The sequence below is a fragment of the Medicago truncatula genome, chromosome 1 (genome assembly GCF_003473485.1).
Source record: "Medicago truncatula cultivar Jemalong A17 chromosome 1, MtrunA17r5.0-ANR, whole genome shotgun sequence".
Lineage (NCBI taxonomy): Eukaryota > Viridiplantae > Streptophyta > Magnoliopsida > Fabales > Fabaceae > Medicago > Medicago truncatula.
In genome coordinates, this window is record NC_053042.1 from 36,342,546 (window position 1) to 36,358,802 (window position 16,257).

Here is a 16,257-nt window from a genome sequence, read left to right on the forward strand (position 1 = left end):
ATTTTATTGAAATAAATAAACACGACTTGTTATAATTTAAAAACCACAAACATTTATATTTATAATTTTAATTAAAATCAAAATTCAATTAAAAATACGGTTCATGTTTACAAACATTAAAAGTGTAATTTACCGGTTTATAGTTTAAACATTTCAAATAAAAGCACATTTATGTGTTTATATATATATATTTTTTTGTGGTGGTCGGGGTTCGAACCCCGAACCTTATATATTTTATGCATTTTTCATATCGACTGAGTTAAGCTCACGCAGACATTTGCTCTATCAATCAAAGAATATTTAGAGTTAGACAACTTGAGACTCAAAATTACCTATCCCCTAAATATTCTAATAAAGAAACTTAAGAACTTGTTGGAAAAGGACCATCAATCAAAGAATATTTAGAGTTAGACAACTTGAGATTCAAAATTACCTATCCCCTAAATATTCTAATAAAGAAACTTAAGAACTTGTTGGAAAAGGACCATAAACTAAAGATCTTAATCCTGATAAGTGAAATAACATCTAAAATATATAACCAACATTAGTGTCCTTAACATTTAACTTAATCCTCCAGTTTTTCCTCTAATTTTTCCTTTTTTTAATAATATATATGAGCAATTGACAACAGACTACAACAATAGGTGCCAATTTAGTTGGACACTATTATTTTTGATGTCATTTTGCTCTTGACTTATAAAAAAAATTTCCTAAATAAAAAAAACATTTTAACTTAACCCACCCTAAAAGAAACATCTAAGTGTGTGTTTGGTTCCGGAATGTGGATAATTGATTTTGATTTTATAAAATTAATTTTGGTTAAAAATAATTATGATTAAAAATAGTTTATGTTTGAATATATTTATGTAAAAGTGGTTGAATAATATATAAAAATTAATTCTAAAATAAAAATTATAAAAGTATAATCAATTCTACTCGACAACATGTGAATCAATTCTAAACCTCTGAATCAATTATGAACTTCCCTAACTTAACTAGCAATTATACTTTTAAAACTATGCAATTGTGTGTGTTGACAAAATGTTTCTGATAGTTGGATTAATTTTGGAAATTTCCGTTGGTCACTTCACTTCGTCCCACACAAAAAGCACAACCTCAGAAAAGTACCAAAACCAGAAATCTGACATCAGCAGCACCCACCCACCCAAAATCATCAGCATCACAAATATTAATCATAATATTCTCATTATCTCTCTATTCTACTCTACTTCACTAGATGCCATTGCTCTCTTCCACAAAAGCTTTCCTCCTCTTCCCTCGCATCATGTCATCACACTTAACCCCCAAAACGCGCCTCCGAGGCGTCGTTTTCGACATGGACGGCACACTCACCGTTCCCGTCATCGATTTCCCTTCCATGTACAAAGCTGTACTCGGCGACGATGAGTATCTACGCGTCAAAGCCTCAAACCCTGTTGGAATCGATATCTTGAAACTCATTGATCATTGGTCTCCTCTTCAACAACGCCAAGCCTATGATACAATTGCTCATTTTGAAAAACAGGCTCTCGATCACCTCCAAATCATGCCTGGTAGTAGATACCTACTTATCTTCTTCATTTCTTCTTTTTTATATTAGTTAATTGATTAATTATGCTGCAGGTGCTGCTGACCTTTGTAATGTTCTTGATTCCAAGAAAATTAGGAGGGGTTTGATTACAAGGAATATGAAATCTGCTGTTGATTTATTCCACCAACGCTTTGGGGTCAGTTTTACTTTTCTTTCTTATATTTCATACATACTTACAACCCATGAAGCACGAACACTCATCGGATTGGATTAGGCATGTTCTGGTCGTGTTCGACAAAACACAGACACTTGTAATTACAATGAATTATGTGACTTTTTCAAATTATTAGTTGTGTCGGTGGTGTCAGTGTCCGGTGTCCATATCCGTGCTTCATAGCTTACAACTATTCAGAGTTGGGTTGGATCAGTCTTGTCAAGCACAAATTGCGAAAAATAGTGGTTTGTTCAAATTTTGCAACACAGCAGTGCTTTATTGTTGCTATAGCCGCTATTTAACAACATTGGCTTGGATTCAAAACATGCTACTTATGTTGCATTTTCATTATTGTCAACAAAGGTTTGTATGGTTTATGACCAAAAAAAACTCCCTTCTTTCATAAACATGCTTTCTGCTGTGCTTATGTTATCAAGTAACTACTATTGGCTGTAGTTTCAATATTGGGAGTTAAGTTTATAAAGTTTGGTTGTTAACTATTCCATTTTGTTAATCTTTGAGAAAACAAAATCAGTAAAAGGAATTTGAGATTGTGGCATTTGGACAACTGAGTAATTTTATATGGAAATCTACAACTTGTTTAGATTAATTATGTGCTTATAGCATTAGGGCTTATCATGTATATAATCTATTTCTATAACAAGATAGAATAAAATCAAATTGTTTTCGTACAAGTTATAAGTTGTATTCATAAGCTGGAAACAACCTTATGAACATCTTATAAGCTGTTTCCATAAGCTCTCTCAAATAGTATAAAAGGGCTTATGCCAGTATATAAACCTAAATAAGTCAATTCAAACAAACCCTTAAAAGGTTCATATGCTTTTTTACCTAATTCTATTGGAGGCATAATAAATTGAACTAACAGGTTTTTCCGGCACTTTCCCTCCTTTTATTTGTTCATATTCAATGGCTCATCGTATGGTGAAGGAAATCAGTATCTATTTTTTTCTTTCTTTCTTTTTCAAGTGTTGAACTCTTTCATTATATGTTTTGCCTCGTTGCTGCAGATTACATTTTCTCCCGCATTAAGCAGGGAATTTCGTCCTTATAAACCTGATCCAGCTCCACTTCTGCATATCTGTTCTCTTTGGGAAGTTCAACCAAATGAAGTAATAATGGTTGGGGATAGCCTTAAAGATGATGTAAGTGTTTTGTTTCTCATTAATTTGATTGAATCTTCATGATTTATACGGAAGGCATGCTTGTTCACCTTTGGGTACAAATGAACAATCTATAGAAAAAATTGTAAAATCAAAGGAAGAAATTCAGAACAGTATATATTTTCACAACAAAATCCAGAAAGGGCATAAAGTAGTAAGATATTTCAAAATTTTCATATAAAGTTGGTTATGCAATGTTGAGTTCTAACTAGTAGACTGTTTAGTCAGCACAATTTTTTTATCATCATTCTGCAAACCAATAGTGTGTTTGCTTGTAAACGACGAACCCTATGACTCGGTCCTTTCACTATGCATTTTGGTATTTACCCATAACTTTAACCGTTTCAATTTTATGCCACTTATAAAACCGGCATTTGATTCGCAATAAGGATGAGGGTTCTTCACAATCATAAATAAGTGACCTGCACAGGGTAACTTCAACCCAGCTTGAAGCAATATCTTTCCATTCTATGCACTATTTTCCTACTTAATATTTGTGGATTCAGATGTATTTGAAATTGGATGGTTAATTGATTGATTTTGCATGTTTTTACCATTTTGCAGATTGCTTGTGGAGGGCGAGCCGGAGCACATACATGTCTGCTTGATCAAACTGGAAGGTATGATTCTCCCGAATATGCTAATGTCGATTTCAAACCAGATTTCAAGGTAACTTCCCTCGCTGAAGTTTACTCAATTCTTGAGACAAATTTTGAATTGTCACCATGATCTCAAGTTTTGTTCACGTGAACCATTTATTTTGTGGTTTATGATATAAGAATCTGGAGGAGGTGACATCTACATTTGGGGGTAGTTTTATTCCTCACCTCATGTAAGGTCATGAAAAAAAGTCCTTGACATTTTTTGGTTGGAGGGTTTCATAGGTGGGATCTTTTATAATAATGTTGTAACATATCTTGAACAGTTAATGCTGAGTTTTATTGACTTCTTAGGGCATGAATGTCACAAAATAGTGGTAACTTTTGAAAATTAATGTCTATTGTATTGTAAACAATGTTACCGATCACTAGTTTCTTTGGACCCCGCGGGATTCTATTTTAGATTTTGTAACTTAATTCATCAGGCTCGTTTGACACGATATTGCGCGTGTTAAGATTTCCAAGGCAGATCATCTGGAAAGAAAAATGAACTTAAAATCATAGCGAGTTCTTAGCATCATCGTATGTGTTTGGATATACGATTACTTGCCGCTACCATAAGTTTGAACCCATTCACCGTGGAAATGGAGGAGCTACAAACTATAGCTTCTATCAAAACGTGTGTATACATTTGGCTAGCCGCTGAAACAAACACATGCATCATTGACTTGGCTTACAACTAATAATCACGACAATTTTCTTGAAAATGATATTTTTTTTTAATTAATAGAGAAATATTAGAAAAAGTATTCCCTCCATTAGAGATTGCACTTCCTTGATGATAAACTAGTTTTTTTAACCATCAATGCAATGTAAGTAGTTTCATAAAAGAGGTTAAGTTAGTAGCACTAGCACCTTAACTTCACATGACTATCAAAGTACGTTTCCTCTACAAATGTATACTTGTGAGTTGTGACTGTACGTGTTTTGCAAAAGCGACTATCATGTTCAGCATCAAAAGTAGCCTCTTCAGTTGATAAAGAAAAGGGGAAAAAGAAAAGTAGCCTATCAAGTTTCATCCAACTCCATTGTACTAGAACTTTTACCCGTGCGACAATGGAGAAGTTAATATAACATCAACAATATTTTAGGATATATAACAGGTGATCACACATTTTCGAATATCTCTTTATACACTACATTTGAAGTGGTGTAATTACAGTCCCCATTGTCATGCGTTAATAATATCTTCAGACCATCTCTTAATGTAACTCATACTTACTTAAAACTGAGTTGATACTAACACTTAATTATTTGAAATTACATGCACGACAAAAGAATATTATTCTGAACAGTTTCCATGAATTGAGCAATTAAAAAATTAGAACACAGGGAAAAACTACTATGCTATATAAATATAAGCAACAAACGATCAACAAAGATAAATTTAATCCATGCCAATGTCGTCAATTGAAGATGTATTTTGACATCTTTTGTTGGATTTATGCATAGGAGAAGTGTGAACCATAATGATTAATAAGAAAGAGAGCTGACATGTAACCCTTAAAGGATTTCGACCTAAACAAAGGAGGGATGTTGATGCCAATTGAACATGTTTGCTTGCCAATTTGCTGAGAAAAATAAATTATTATTATATATTAGATAATATTACAAATGTTACATTGGCATATTAGCCTCTTCCTGATTCACTTTGGCACACTAATATCATATCATAGTTGTTCTAAACCTTGTAGTAAGTAATGGTGCAAACTCCGATATATATGTCTCAATTTGACTTGTAAAAATACCATAAGATCAGATATCATCCCTTGATCATAAACATGATGGGTGAAAAATGCTACATAAGTTTTGTTAGATCTCTTGTCAAATTCTTCAAGTATAGAGTAAAGAGTTGGCTTTCAGAGGGTTGAGTGCCTCAATTCTAAGCTTCATGGCATAGAAAATAGAAATACATTAGTAACATAGCTATCCAAGAAAACACATAAGTTTGGAAAACATGTTACTAACCTTGTAAACACAAACCCAACTTGCAGTCTATTATAACAAAAATGAAAATGTGAACCCCCACAATAACTCAATTTCCCAAAACCTTGAACTTGGATGAACTATTAATAAACTAAAATTTGCGAATTAAACTTTCTTTCAGTTTTGCTTTGAACATTCATTAATAGTTAATACTCCTGAGTACTGGAGGAGCACCCATATGAGTCATCATAGATCAAATAACAAATTCATCCCAATGTTTCTAAAAATAAAGCTTCAAACTATTTTTGTTGGTTTAATATAAAGAGTAAGTTTGACAATCTAGATACTAATCTCAAACTTAATACTCCTCTAACTGTATGAAAGTTCCTCTTGCATACCATGTGGTTGTCCTTATTAGAGTCTCGTCATTTTCTGTTTTAATTAGAGACACATGTGGCTGTCCTTATTGCAAACCCGAACTAAACGAAAGTTCCTCTTGCATAACATGTGGATCTAATTTGACGACAGACTGAAATATGACGACAGACTGAAAACAAAAAATGCAATCCGTTAAAACCGATAGATGAAAATAAAAAAAATAAAAAATCATCATTGGAACAATCCGAACCAATAAATTATTGATAGAGAAGAGTTATGTATCTATAAAGTGTACAAATGAAAATCACACCCAACATATCCCAATTGAAGCTACGCATCAAAAAATGACTATATTAATCAGGATCAACAATTAAGTGACTCGTTATCCATGGAAACATGCCACTATTTTATTTTATAACATAATACATTCAACTGATCCTTCACACATTCCAAAAACTCAACTGTATGATCCAATCATCCTTCAAGTTTGTAAAAGTGGAGGATTTGTAAGGCATATCAAAACTATACTCAGCTCCTTCCTATACAGCCAAACAGAGGATTTTACCTACAAAGAATGATTTTTTTTTTTAATCTTAAATGCTATGATGAAATTTTAGAATAGATCCATAAATACACTATAGTAAAAAAATAACTCGGTTAGTAATAAAACTATTCCCTTAAAGACCAACCTGCAAAGTTATCAGGAAAATAACATTTACCCTTGCCAAAGCTTTTATGCTGATATAGTGCAATCAAAAATAAAATGAATATAAAAAATTGAATGGTAAAATTAGAAAATAAAGTGCATCAATAGCACAAAATCAAAATACATAAACTAAATACATTAGTGAATAAGTTAAGAGAAGAATCAAAAGTTAAACTAATGGAATAGTTTTATTAGTAAACAAAGATGATAATGTGGGAGCAGAGATGAGTATGGGACAAACAGTTGAGAAAAAAGTTGCTTAAGGACCTCTACCATAACAAAGCCTGCCAACGGCTGCAAATCAAACAAAAATGGTGTTGAATATCTAAGCTAAATCAGAAATTACAAAAATAAGTAATTAATTGCTCCTAAAATTTTCTGAAACTCATATAATAATAGAAGGATATCGTTGAAGTGCGAAGATATTCAATTGAATCTACATAGTTTTTTGATATACAAATTTGTAATTGAGTATTTGATATTCAAAGAACAAAGTTATTTTTTTACAGAGATAAACATAAAAATCAACTTTCATAGGAAAATTGAAGGGTAAATCGATTTTCATTTATGGAGGCGTGAGAATAGAGTGACGAAGATGAAAGTGTGAGCAAGAAATTAACCGTTTACAATTGCTTACCTGAAAAACGTGATTATAGGAAAGTCATTCATCGGAAATCCAATTACATTAGCCGGCGTATTCTCTTTTCTTCTCAGAAACTTTGAGATCTGATTTGAATAGTCAATTGATAGGAATTAAGATTGAAGATGATGCTGAAAAGGGAAAACCCAGAATTGGAAGACCCATTGATGAAGAGAAAAGAGAGAGAGAATATCAACGATTCTGATTTGAGCAAGAAGAAAGTGTTGGGTTGGAATCAAAGACAGCAGCGGCGGAGCTAAAAGGCTTGGTTGTGAGGAAATGGTCAGAGCTGAAAGGCTTGGGTGAGAATTTGTGGAAGAGGAAAAGAGAGGGAGGAGAGAAAGCGACGATGAAGAGGGTGGGTCGGAGAGGTTGTTGTTTTACTATATGCATTACATTGGTAACCAAAGCATTGGAATTAACAATGCAAACATTGAAACTATGCACACGTTTCACAAAGTTTGATATAAAGGGCTGGATCAATCCAAGGGCCATAATTAGTTGGCGCCTAAAACTTTAGGATTAGGGTTTTGGAGTGATAATTGGAGTGTTAACTAGGATTAGGAATAAGTTAGATTTGGATATCAATTTGAAGTCAATTCATATTTGGAAAAGCACTAATCATATATTTGTTGTTGGCAGTTAAAAGTGCAACTCAACTAAAAGTTCATAATTCTTTTACCTGACATCAAGTTATTTTATAGTGTTATACAAATAAAGTTTTTTTGAATGATAAATGTTAGTATGTTAACCATTGTTAATTTAGTATTTTAACCCCTTAACTATTTTAATCTCTAGCTCAACGAACCAAGTGAGCTGCCCATCCCCTCATACCAATGTTAGTAGTAATATAAGCACATTAACTAGCAACACCGCAGTGTTTAATCTTCCCTGTAGTTGGGAAAACCTACTGATATTTCTTCCTGCATTTATTTGAACAGAGCTATGAGTCATCTTGATAGTAATAGCAAAATATGCAAGATAGCACTCAAGCTTAGCTAAGAGCCTAAATAAAAAAAATTGAATTAATAATACAAGAACTTTATCCTACAGTGACCCTAACTATTGAATCAACATCTCCCAACACATGTAGCCAACATTATGTTACTGCTATTACATTTGAAAATGAAGATCCCTGTTATTATCAGGTTGTAATTCAGAATGTGAGCTCCATCAAAATCCATATTCTCCTATTCTTACGGGTAGCACCTGTAATGAGGCCAGATTAAAATGAATTGGTTTAAAATGATTCTGGTTCATACAGTTTCTTCTTGAGCTATCGGCACCTATAATTTACCCGTTGAGGTTTGTTTTCCCCTTCATGATGGCCAGACTATATATAAACATCCAAGCATCTCATCATCTGCATATTGATTAACTGCTCAATATTTCAGGGTGGCAAATTGCACTCACCCTGTTCAACAATGCACTCACTCTGCTCAATATCTTTCCAAACATATTTGTATTCATATTTATTTTTAGGGTCTTGTTAACTTGTGCCCTTAGGGCACATGTTAAGGTTTCCACAAAGAGTAAGTATTTATTGAGAAGCATTAAATTTTAATCCTATGAGAAATAAATTGGTACAATTTACGATGCATAATTTCCATCTTTGGAACCTTAACATGTGCCATAAGGGCACAAGTTAACATTTCCCTTACTTTTATAATTTCTTCACCAAACTCAGTACACCTATCAAACTTAAACAGCAATTTATTTTTTATATTATCAATTCTTATTACACATAAATATTAACACTAGCATTAACATTTGACTTATGTAAGCTTTATTTTGAACTTTCCAGAAAATAATTTAAAACAAACTCATGCCCGCGCAAGGGGCGGTCTAAGTCTAGTTTTAAACTAATGACCTAGCACATTTCTTTAGATAATAGTATTAGTGACATTCATTTGTTTCCTGTATTACATTTACCATTGCTAAGGTTTTTTTCCCCTTCTTCATGATGGTCAGACTCTATGTGAACATCCAAGCATCTCATCTGAACATTGATTAGCCAATCTGCATCTCAGGGCGACAAAAATTGCATTCACCGTGTTCAACAATGCAGTCACCTCATCAAGCAGTTTCACTGAAGTCAGGGCCTTTCTACTGTTTTTTCTCACTCAAATTATGATTAGTGTGTCTGACTTTGAGTTTTGAATAAAACATCAGAGAAGTAGTTCCATAGTTGGATGAGCTACATGGTTGCCCAGTTTTCTTTTCAGTGTTAACTAAACACTTTAAAAGAGAAGATTTTTACCACCAATTTCAGGAGATTTAAGTTAGAATATCAATATCAGCACAACCATCTGTCATTATTGATACAAGGTCATCAAGCATTTCATAGATTGAACTAGAAGAAGGATGCACTTTGTCGGCAACAGTGAAAAAATGATTCTTATCACTGATAGTTATCCAACTGATACCAGGAACTTTTCTTAAACCTCTCTCTTTCATCATTGACCTCACCTCAGTTATTTCATCCCATCTTCTAGAAGATGCGTAAGTATTTGAAAGCGATATATAATTTGAAGGGTTTTCAGGTTCTAGCTCTAAGAGACACCTATAAGCCAAGTCTCTAGTCATTGAATTCCCATGTATTACAGAGGCTGTTAAAAGAGATCCCCAAACACTTGGACCGGGAATTATTGGCATTTCTCTGATGAAATCCAAGGCTTGATCGAGCTGGCCCGATCGACCTAACAAATCTACAACACAACCACAAATTTCAACCGATGGTTTCATTTCATACTCAGTCGTCAGGGAGTTATATATGCTAATGCCCTCATCTACCAATCCTGACCTGCAACAAGCAGAAAGAACACCAACCACTGTTATCATATCTGGTTTGATCCCTTGCTGAAGCATTTCGTAATATGTAGTCAGAGCTTCCTGTCCTTTGCCATGTAATCCATACGCAGAGATAATCGAACTCCAAGTGATAGCATCTTTGGAGTAAGAACCATTATCAAACACTCGTCTTGCATAATCTAAACTCCCACATTTGGCATACATATCAATCAAAGCATTACGTAGAGAAATATAATCATTAAACTCCATTTTAATTGAAAACGCGTGGACTTGTTTCCCTCCCATTAATCCAACAAGCAAGCCACAAGCTGGAAGCACACTAACAAGCGATACTCTATTGGGTCGTATTCGATCCTTTCTTTGCATCTCACGGAAAAGAATCAATGCACCCTCGGGCGCTCCATTCTGTACATAACCATTAATCATTGCAGTCCATACATATATATTTCTGCTTTTCATTTGGTCAAACACTCTCCTACTAAGAACAAGTTTATTACTCCTTGAATACATATCAATCAAAGAAGAACCCATATGAACATCCGAACACATTTTCAAATCCAAGCCATTCTTCACAAGATAACAGTGAAGTTCCCTCCCATGATCAAACTTTCCATCACTATCACAACACATAGGCAAAAGACTCGCAACGGTGAAAGCATCGGCATTATAACCTTGACATTGCATCCTTCTAAAAAAATTCCACAAATCAGCATATAAACTAGAATCCAAATTTCCCAAGGCAGCACATCCAGAAATTATAACATTAAACGAACCAACATTCCTCTGAGGCATTTCATCAAACACCTTCATAGCATCACCAAACTCACGACATCTAATATACATTGACATGACAGAATTACCAACAACAATATCCGACACAAACCCAATCCTCAAACTCTTCCCATGAATCAATTTCCCCAAAACCAAGTCTTGAATCTCACCAGAAACTTTGGAAATGGTAGCAAGAGTGTAATCATCAGGCAACAAACAACGACCCATTTGGCGAAACAACACAATGGCATTGTCGAATTGATGATTTTTAACATACCCATTAATGAGGGAGTTCCAGAGATAAACATTTTTGGTATGAACAGAGTCAAAGACGAGTTTTGACATGATCGAGTCTCCAAATGTGGCGTATGCAGAGATGAGCCTGGTGGTGAGGAAAGCGTTTTGGGAAAAGCAATTTGTGAGGATTTGAGAGTGACATTGTTGGGTGAGTTTGAGAGAGTGAAGGTCGATGCTGAGCTGAAGAAGATGAAGGAGATTGTGTGGTGAAAGGGATACAATGGCGGAGGTGTGATAACGATAACGAGAGGTTGTGCGTGAAAATGTTCTCGTCAGAAACATAAGAGCTATCGATGGTTGATCTCAAATTATTAGTACACAAAATTCAAATAAATTACTACGTGAAAAAACCAAAATGATATTGCTCTTGAAGTTCCTATTTTTCTTCTGTGTAGTCAGTCACAACTTGTTTGTAGCACCCAATAAACTTTAAAAAGACGTAACTTATTTTAGTGTCTTGATGCTTGTAATAAGTTTCACTGATTCTCTTCCAACAATTATCTCATTTTTGATCAACTTCAACATTTGAATCATTTGAAATGTTGGAGCCATGATTGAGGCGAATCATAACTTAATACTCCTTTCGTTGGAATCTTGTTTTCGTATTATTTTTATTCAAATGTTCATCAAAGTAGTCTCATATGGGGACTCAAGTTATTTAAGGACAATTTCTTTAACATTTTGAAAAATCATATTATTCTTCTTCCTCTTTCTCCTCAAGTGTTATTTTGTTAGGGGAGAAGTTGAACACATAACTTCTTTTTTTTGTTGAACACAGGATTTCTTTATCACTAACTAAGAATAATAGTTATTCCCAAACCATATTATCACTTGTTTTTTCCAATTACCTTTCCAAAATTTATACATAAAAAATTAATTTGAGACTAAAATTCTCAAGGATAAATCAATTGTTTAATATTAAACATTGATTGTTTCATCATTATAGCTTCAAATTCAACAAATCAATTTAAACCATACAAATCTTAAATAACAATTTTTGTATTCTAGACAATTTTAGGCAGTATCTATCCTTCTTTAATTCTAGATTCTAAAACTGTCATACATGATGATACCATAGATACTAGCAGAATGTAATGTCCAATCGCTGGAACAAAAATACTTTTGCATACATCTTAAGGGAGGGTATAATCTAGGATCTAGATTCGCTGCTTTAATAAATGCACGCAGTTTTCAATCTCAACGGTTCATCTGAAATAAAACAATTAAGATTGAAAACTGTCTTTTTAATTAAAATGATCTCGATCGTACAATTTTAATTGGACGGCACATATGCCTTACACCATCCTACTTTAACAGAAAAAATCTGCTTCACTATCCACAAGGAAAAAGATGGTATGTGAAATAAAAAATGCAACCGCATGAGATATGCTAGATTTGAAGAATCCAATTCTATCTTAGTTTAAGTCTAATCCCAATTCCCAAATTTATTCATTTGATAGATATGATAAAAATAAAAGAGCATTTGTAGTATGTGTTGCTTAAATTAGACATAAAGAATATCAGAACATGATGACAAAGATGTCATTCAAGAATTCCACATGGAATTGTACTAGCTAGTACATTAGGTGTCTTATAATCTATGCTCAAAAAGGGATTTTCTTTTTGCAATAATGGCATGATGTGGCTTATGCACATAACTTTCCCATCCAAGTGACGCAAACAAAGGAGTCTTTAAGCTTCCACTTTCTACTTCTGCTTTGGTTTCACACAGTTGCAAGACGAAAAGTAACTGGTATAGAAATCAAACTTTGTTTGATTTGCATAAGTAAAATAACAAATGTATTTTTTATTATTGGATCAATAAGTTTTATCTGTTTCAAGAAAAACGGCATTTAAAAAGAAATAAAGAGTGTATATATGATGAAAATTAACTTGTATACAAGCCAACATTTCTCACTTCCCCACCATGACAACAGTAGCCAATAAATCAATTTTTAAAAATAAAATAAGAGATTGAATAAGTGAGACTTCCAACTCATGAATCAATTGGTTTAATCGGTTGAACCACAATTGAATAAATTTACTAATAAATAAATAAGTATCTAAAAGGAAATTCAATAAACAAAAAAAACCCGATGAAAAAAGTAGAGATTTAAAACGAATCGTGGTTGAACCCAACCGCCCGATCCGATTTGGTTCCCAAAACATTGAAAGAAGCATTGTTACTATATATATATATGCTTCTATAATAGAGAAGTGTGTAATATAATTTATAATCTATGGTGAATCAATATATATGCTTGTCTTTGGTACATCATAACGATTTACAACAACACTACCATCAATTTTGTTATATGTTGGGATTTCCTCGGAGTACTCATGCTTATTTTACAGGTATTTGGTATGCTTCTGTTTGGGTGATATGGAAAGACAGAAACAAACGTATCTTCCAAAACGAGGCATCACATTCTCTCGTTCTTATGGAGAAAATTAAACGCAACTCATTTTTTTGGATGAAAGCAAGGAACATATCTTTTAATTATTGTTTTTATGACTGGTGGACACATCCGCTCCTTTGTATGGGAGTGCATCAGTAATTTATTTTTTTGGTTACTTGAGGAAGCCTCCCTTTTTTTGGCATCCAGTAGTCTGTAAATATTTAGCAATGACTCACTTTTTGCACGTCTTGTGCAGGGTATTTCATGTGCAATTTTAATATATCTCATTTTAGCTTGTGAAAAAAAAAAATTATTTGAAAATATTTTGAAACTTTATTAATGACTAATGTTGATCTTGGTAAGTAGGCTTAACTCATAGTATTTCCCGTCTTAATGATCGAGATTGTGAGCCAATCGGTATCAGTTGGCAAAAAATAAGGAAACAAATAGTTAAGTATTAAAATTCGAATAAATAGTGATATTTGTCTTGTTTACAAGGACGTAAAAAATTAAAGCAAAAGAGTAAAGTTGAGACGGTACAAAAAAACTAGCCTTCATTATATGATATGCTACAATGAGTTATGAGTCCACAGTTTATGCATCAATTAGTCTTAACACTGAGCTTTTTAGTACTATTCTCAACATAATTAAGGGTTACACAATATTTTTAACACACATTGGCTGGCTTTGCTTGTAGCATTAGCTGCATTGAATTTCCAAGAGCATCATCCAAGTTCCAAAGTCCATCCCACAAAATTTCTTCATTTGAAGACTCATGTGCATAGACATTACCATTATTATCATTGAGCATAGAGTAAAAGCAACCCTGTTGTTCTTGCGTATCTGCATACATGGAAACCATTTCTTGTGTCTCTTGAGAAGTAGAAGGTACACTAGTACAGTAGTCATTTTCCTCAAGCAACAAGTCTATGATCCCTTTCATGTCCATGTTGTATTGCAGTTGTTGTTGCTGCATCTGAACTTGTTGCTGTTGTTTCTTCAATTGTTGTTGTTGCTGCCTCTTGAAATAACGGTTTTTCGCCTTTTCAGCAGCATCAGTGGGGTTTTTGTTCTTTTTCTTGAAATGAGTCCTCCAATAGTTCTTTATCTCATTGTCTGTTCTTCCCGGCAAGCTTCTCGCAATTGTTGACCACCTGAATTGTTTTATATTTAGTAATAATCAACTAGAAGCATTAACCCGTGTCGCAACGCAACACGGGTCTGGATAAAGTGTCACGTGTCTAATACAAGAAACATGTAAGTTCAAGGGACATGGTTCAAATTTGTACCTGTTTCCCCACCTAGCATGTAGCTCTAGGATTATGCTTTCTTCTTGTTGTGTTATCTGACCCTTCTTGAGGTCTGGTCTTAGGTAGTTCACCCATCTCAATCTACAACTTTTCCCATTTCTTCTCAGTCCTGTCAAAATAATATATGATCAATAAGAAGTTAAGAATTGTAAAAGAAAAATACCATTTTTCTTTTAAAAATTTTTTTTGGAACCAATTAATTTTACTTGTTATTTTGCTATAATAATTATGCTCCACTTCTAATGTGAATATGAATTCAATTGGTATTAATTAAACTAAGGTACAAAGTACTATGGTAGAAATTAAAATACAAAAATGTGCATAAAGTTTGGTTGTATAATGTATGTACCTGCAAGCCTAGAGACAGAGTTCCATCTGCCTTCACCATGCAGCTTGACATACTCAATGAGCAATTTGTCTTCCTCAGAAGTCCAAGGTCCTTTCCTCCATCTATCTTCTTCTATTACACTCCATCCAGTGTTTCCTTCCATCATTCCTGAATACATATTGAAAGAAATATTCTAAAGTTGGAACTTAGATAAAGTTTGTTTACTAAATTCTATTGTGTTGATTGTCACTGGTGTTTAGTGTTTGCTATATATTTATACCTGCAGATGTGACTCAGCTTGTTTCTCTATCAGTCAACCAATCGTTTAATTTCTTAATGTCCCTATCCATTTCAGTGTTTTTGAAAATGTAATTAACTTGTGTGACAATATATATATATATATATATATATATATATATATATATATATATAATTGGAATTATTGAGGTTTTGTTTCAATTGTCTTGTCTAGAAAACTTTTGACAGTATTTTGGAAGAGCTTTATTTTACAAAAATATAATTAAAAAATGGGAAATGTTAACAAGTTCTTTGAGGCACTTGTTAAAGAATTATAAAAGAAAATATCGTCTTAAAAAAATTAAGGTTTTTCTAAATTACCTTTGAAGAATGGTGGGTAATTTACCCATCAACCAATGAAAATGAGCAATTTATTTGTGGGGTCAAGATAGTTCATGAATATGTGCTTAAGTGTATTGGTTGGGGTAAATTACCCATCATTCTTTCATGGGTAGCCTAGTTGTCGCCAAAAATTAAACTTAACATGTTTGAAGAGTAGTGTTGTTTTATGTTTGGTATCACATTAAGTTTGTGAGAATCGCGATGACTCACCGTAATTTTCAAAAGATAAACTTCTGCAAAATTATAGTGACTCAATGTGATTCTAACATAGTCACTGTGATATCAGACATACAATATTAAGTGTGAGTATAAGAAGTTTCAAATTCCCAAAAAAAAAAAAAAAAAAAAAACTCAAATTCGATAAAAATTGTGTTGAGCGACATATAATTGACACCATGTATCAAATACATAAGATTTTAGGTGAAGATGTATTTTCTGAACTACTTATGTTATGTCATAGATCT

The 16,257-nt window shown here is 33.2% G+C and overlaps 3 protein-coding genes and 1 long non-coding RNA gene across 4 annotated transcripts; 1 reads left to right on the forward strand and 3 right to left on the reverse strand.

Annotated features, from left to right (window-relative positions):
- Positions 1–1,047: 1,047 nt before the first annotated feature.
- Positions 1,048–4,028, forward strand: LOC11424436 (haloacid dehalogenase-like hydrolase domain-containing protein At2g33255). The gene is made up of 4 exons (XM_003590679.4): positions 1,048–1,553; positions 1,624–1,727; positions 2,777–2,911; positions 3,494–4,028. Exons 1-4 carry the CDS (start codon positions 1,238–1,240, stop codon positions 3,656–3,658), a joined length of 720 nt encoding a protein of 239 aa, XP_003590727.2. The 5' UTR covers positions 1,048–1,237; the 3' UTR covers positions 3,659–4,028.
- Positions 4,029–5,081: 1,053 nt separating this feature from the next.
- Positions 5,082–7,824, reverse strand: LOC120577205 (uncharacterized). The gene is made up of 5 exons (XR_005643281.1): positions 7,236–7,824; positions 6,582–6,892; positions 6,355–6,457; positions 5,913–6,061; positions 5,082–5,475 (listed from the first exon to the last, which is right to left on the reverse strand). It is a non-coding gene; the product is annotated as an uncharacterized lncRNA (long non-coding RNA).
- Positions 7,825–9,007: 1,183 nt separating this feature from the next.
- Positions 9,008–11,721, reverse strand: LOC11431200 (pentatricopeptide repeat-containing protein At3g12770). The gene has a single exon (XM_003590682.4). The coding sequence runs from the start codon at positions 11,397–11,399 to the stop codon at positions 9,516–9,518; it is 1,884 nt and encodes a 627-aa protein (XP_003590730.2). The 5' UTR covers positions 11,400–11,721; the 3' UTR covers positions 9,008–9,515.
- A 2,323-nt stretch (positions 11,722–14,044) lies between these two features.
- On the reverse strand, positions 14,045–15,395 carry LOC11431201 (MYB-like transcription factor EOBI). Its single transcript, XM_003590683.4, has 3 exons — positions 15,176–15,395; positions 14,806–14,935; positions 14,045–14,670 (listed from the first exon to the last, which is right to left on the reverse strand). The coding sequence occupies exons 1-3, from the start codon at positions 15,330–15,332 to the stop codon at positions 14,184–14,186; spliced, it is 774 nt and encodes a 257-aa protein (XP_003590731.1). The 5' UTR covers positions 15,333–15,395; the 3' UTR covers positions 14,045–14,183.
- Positions 15,396–16,257: the final 862 nt, after the last annotated feature.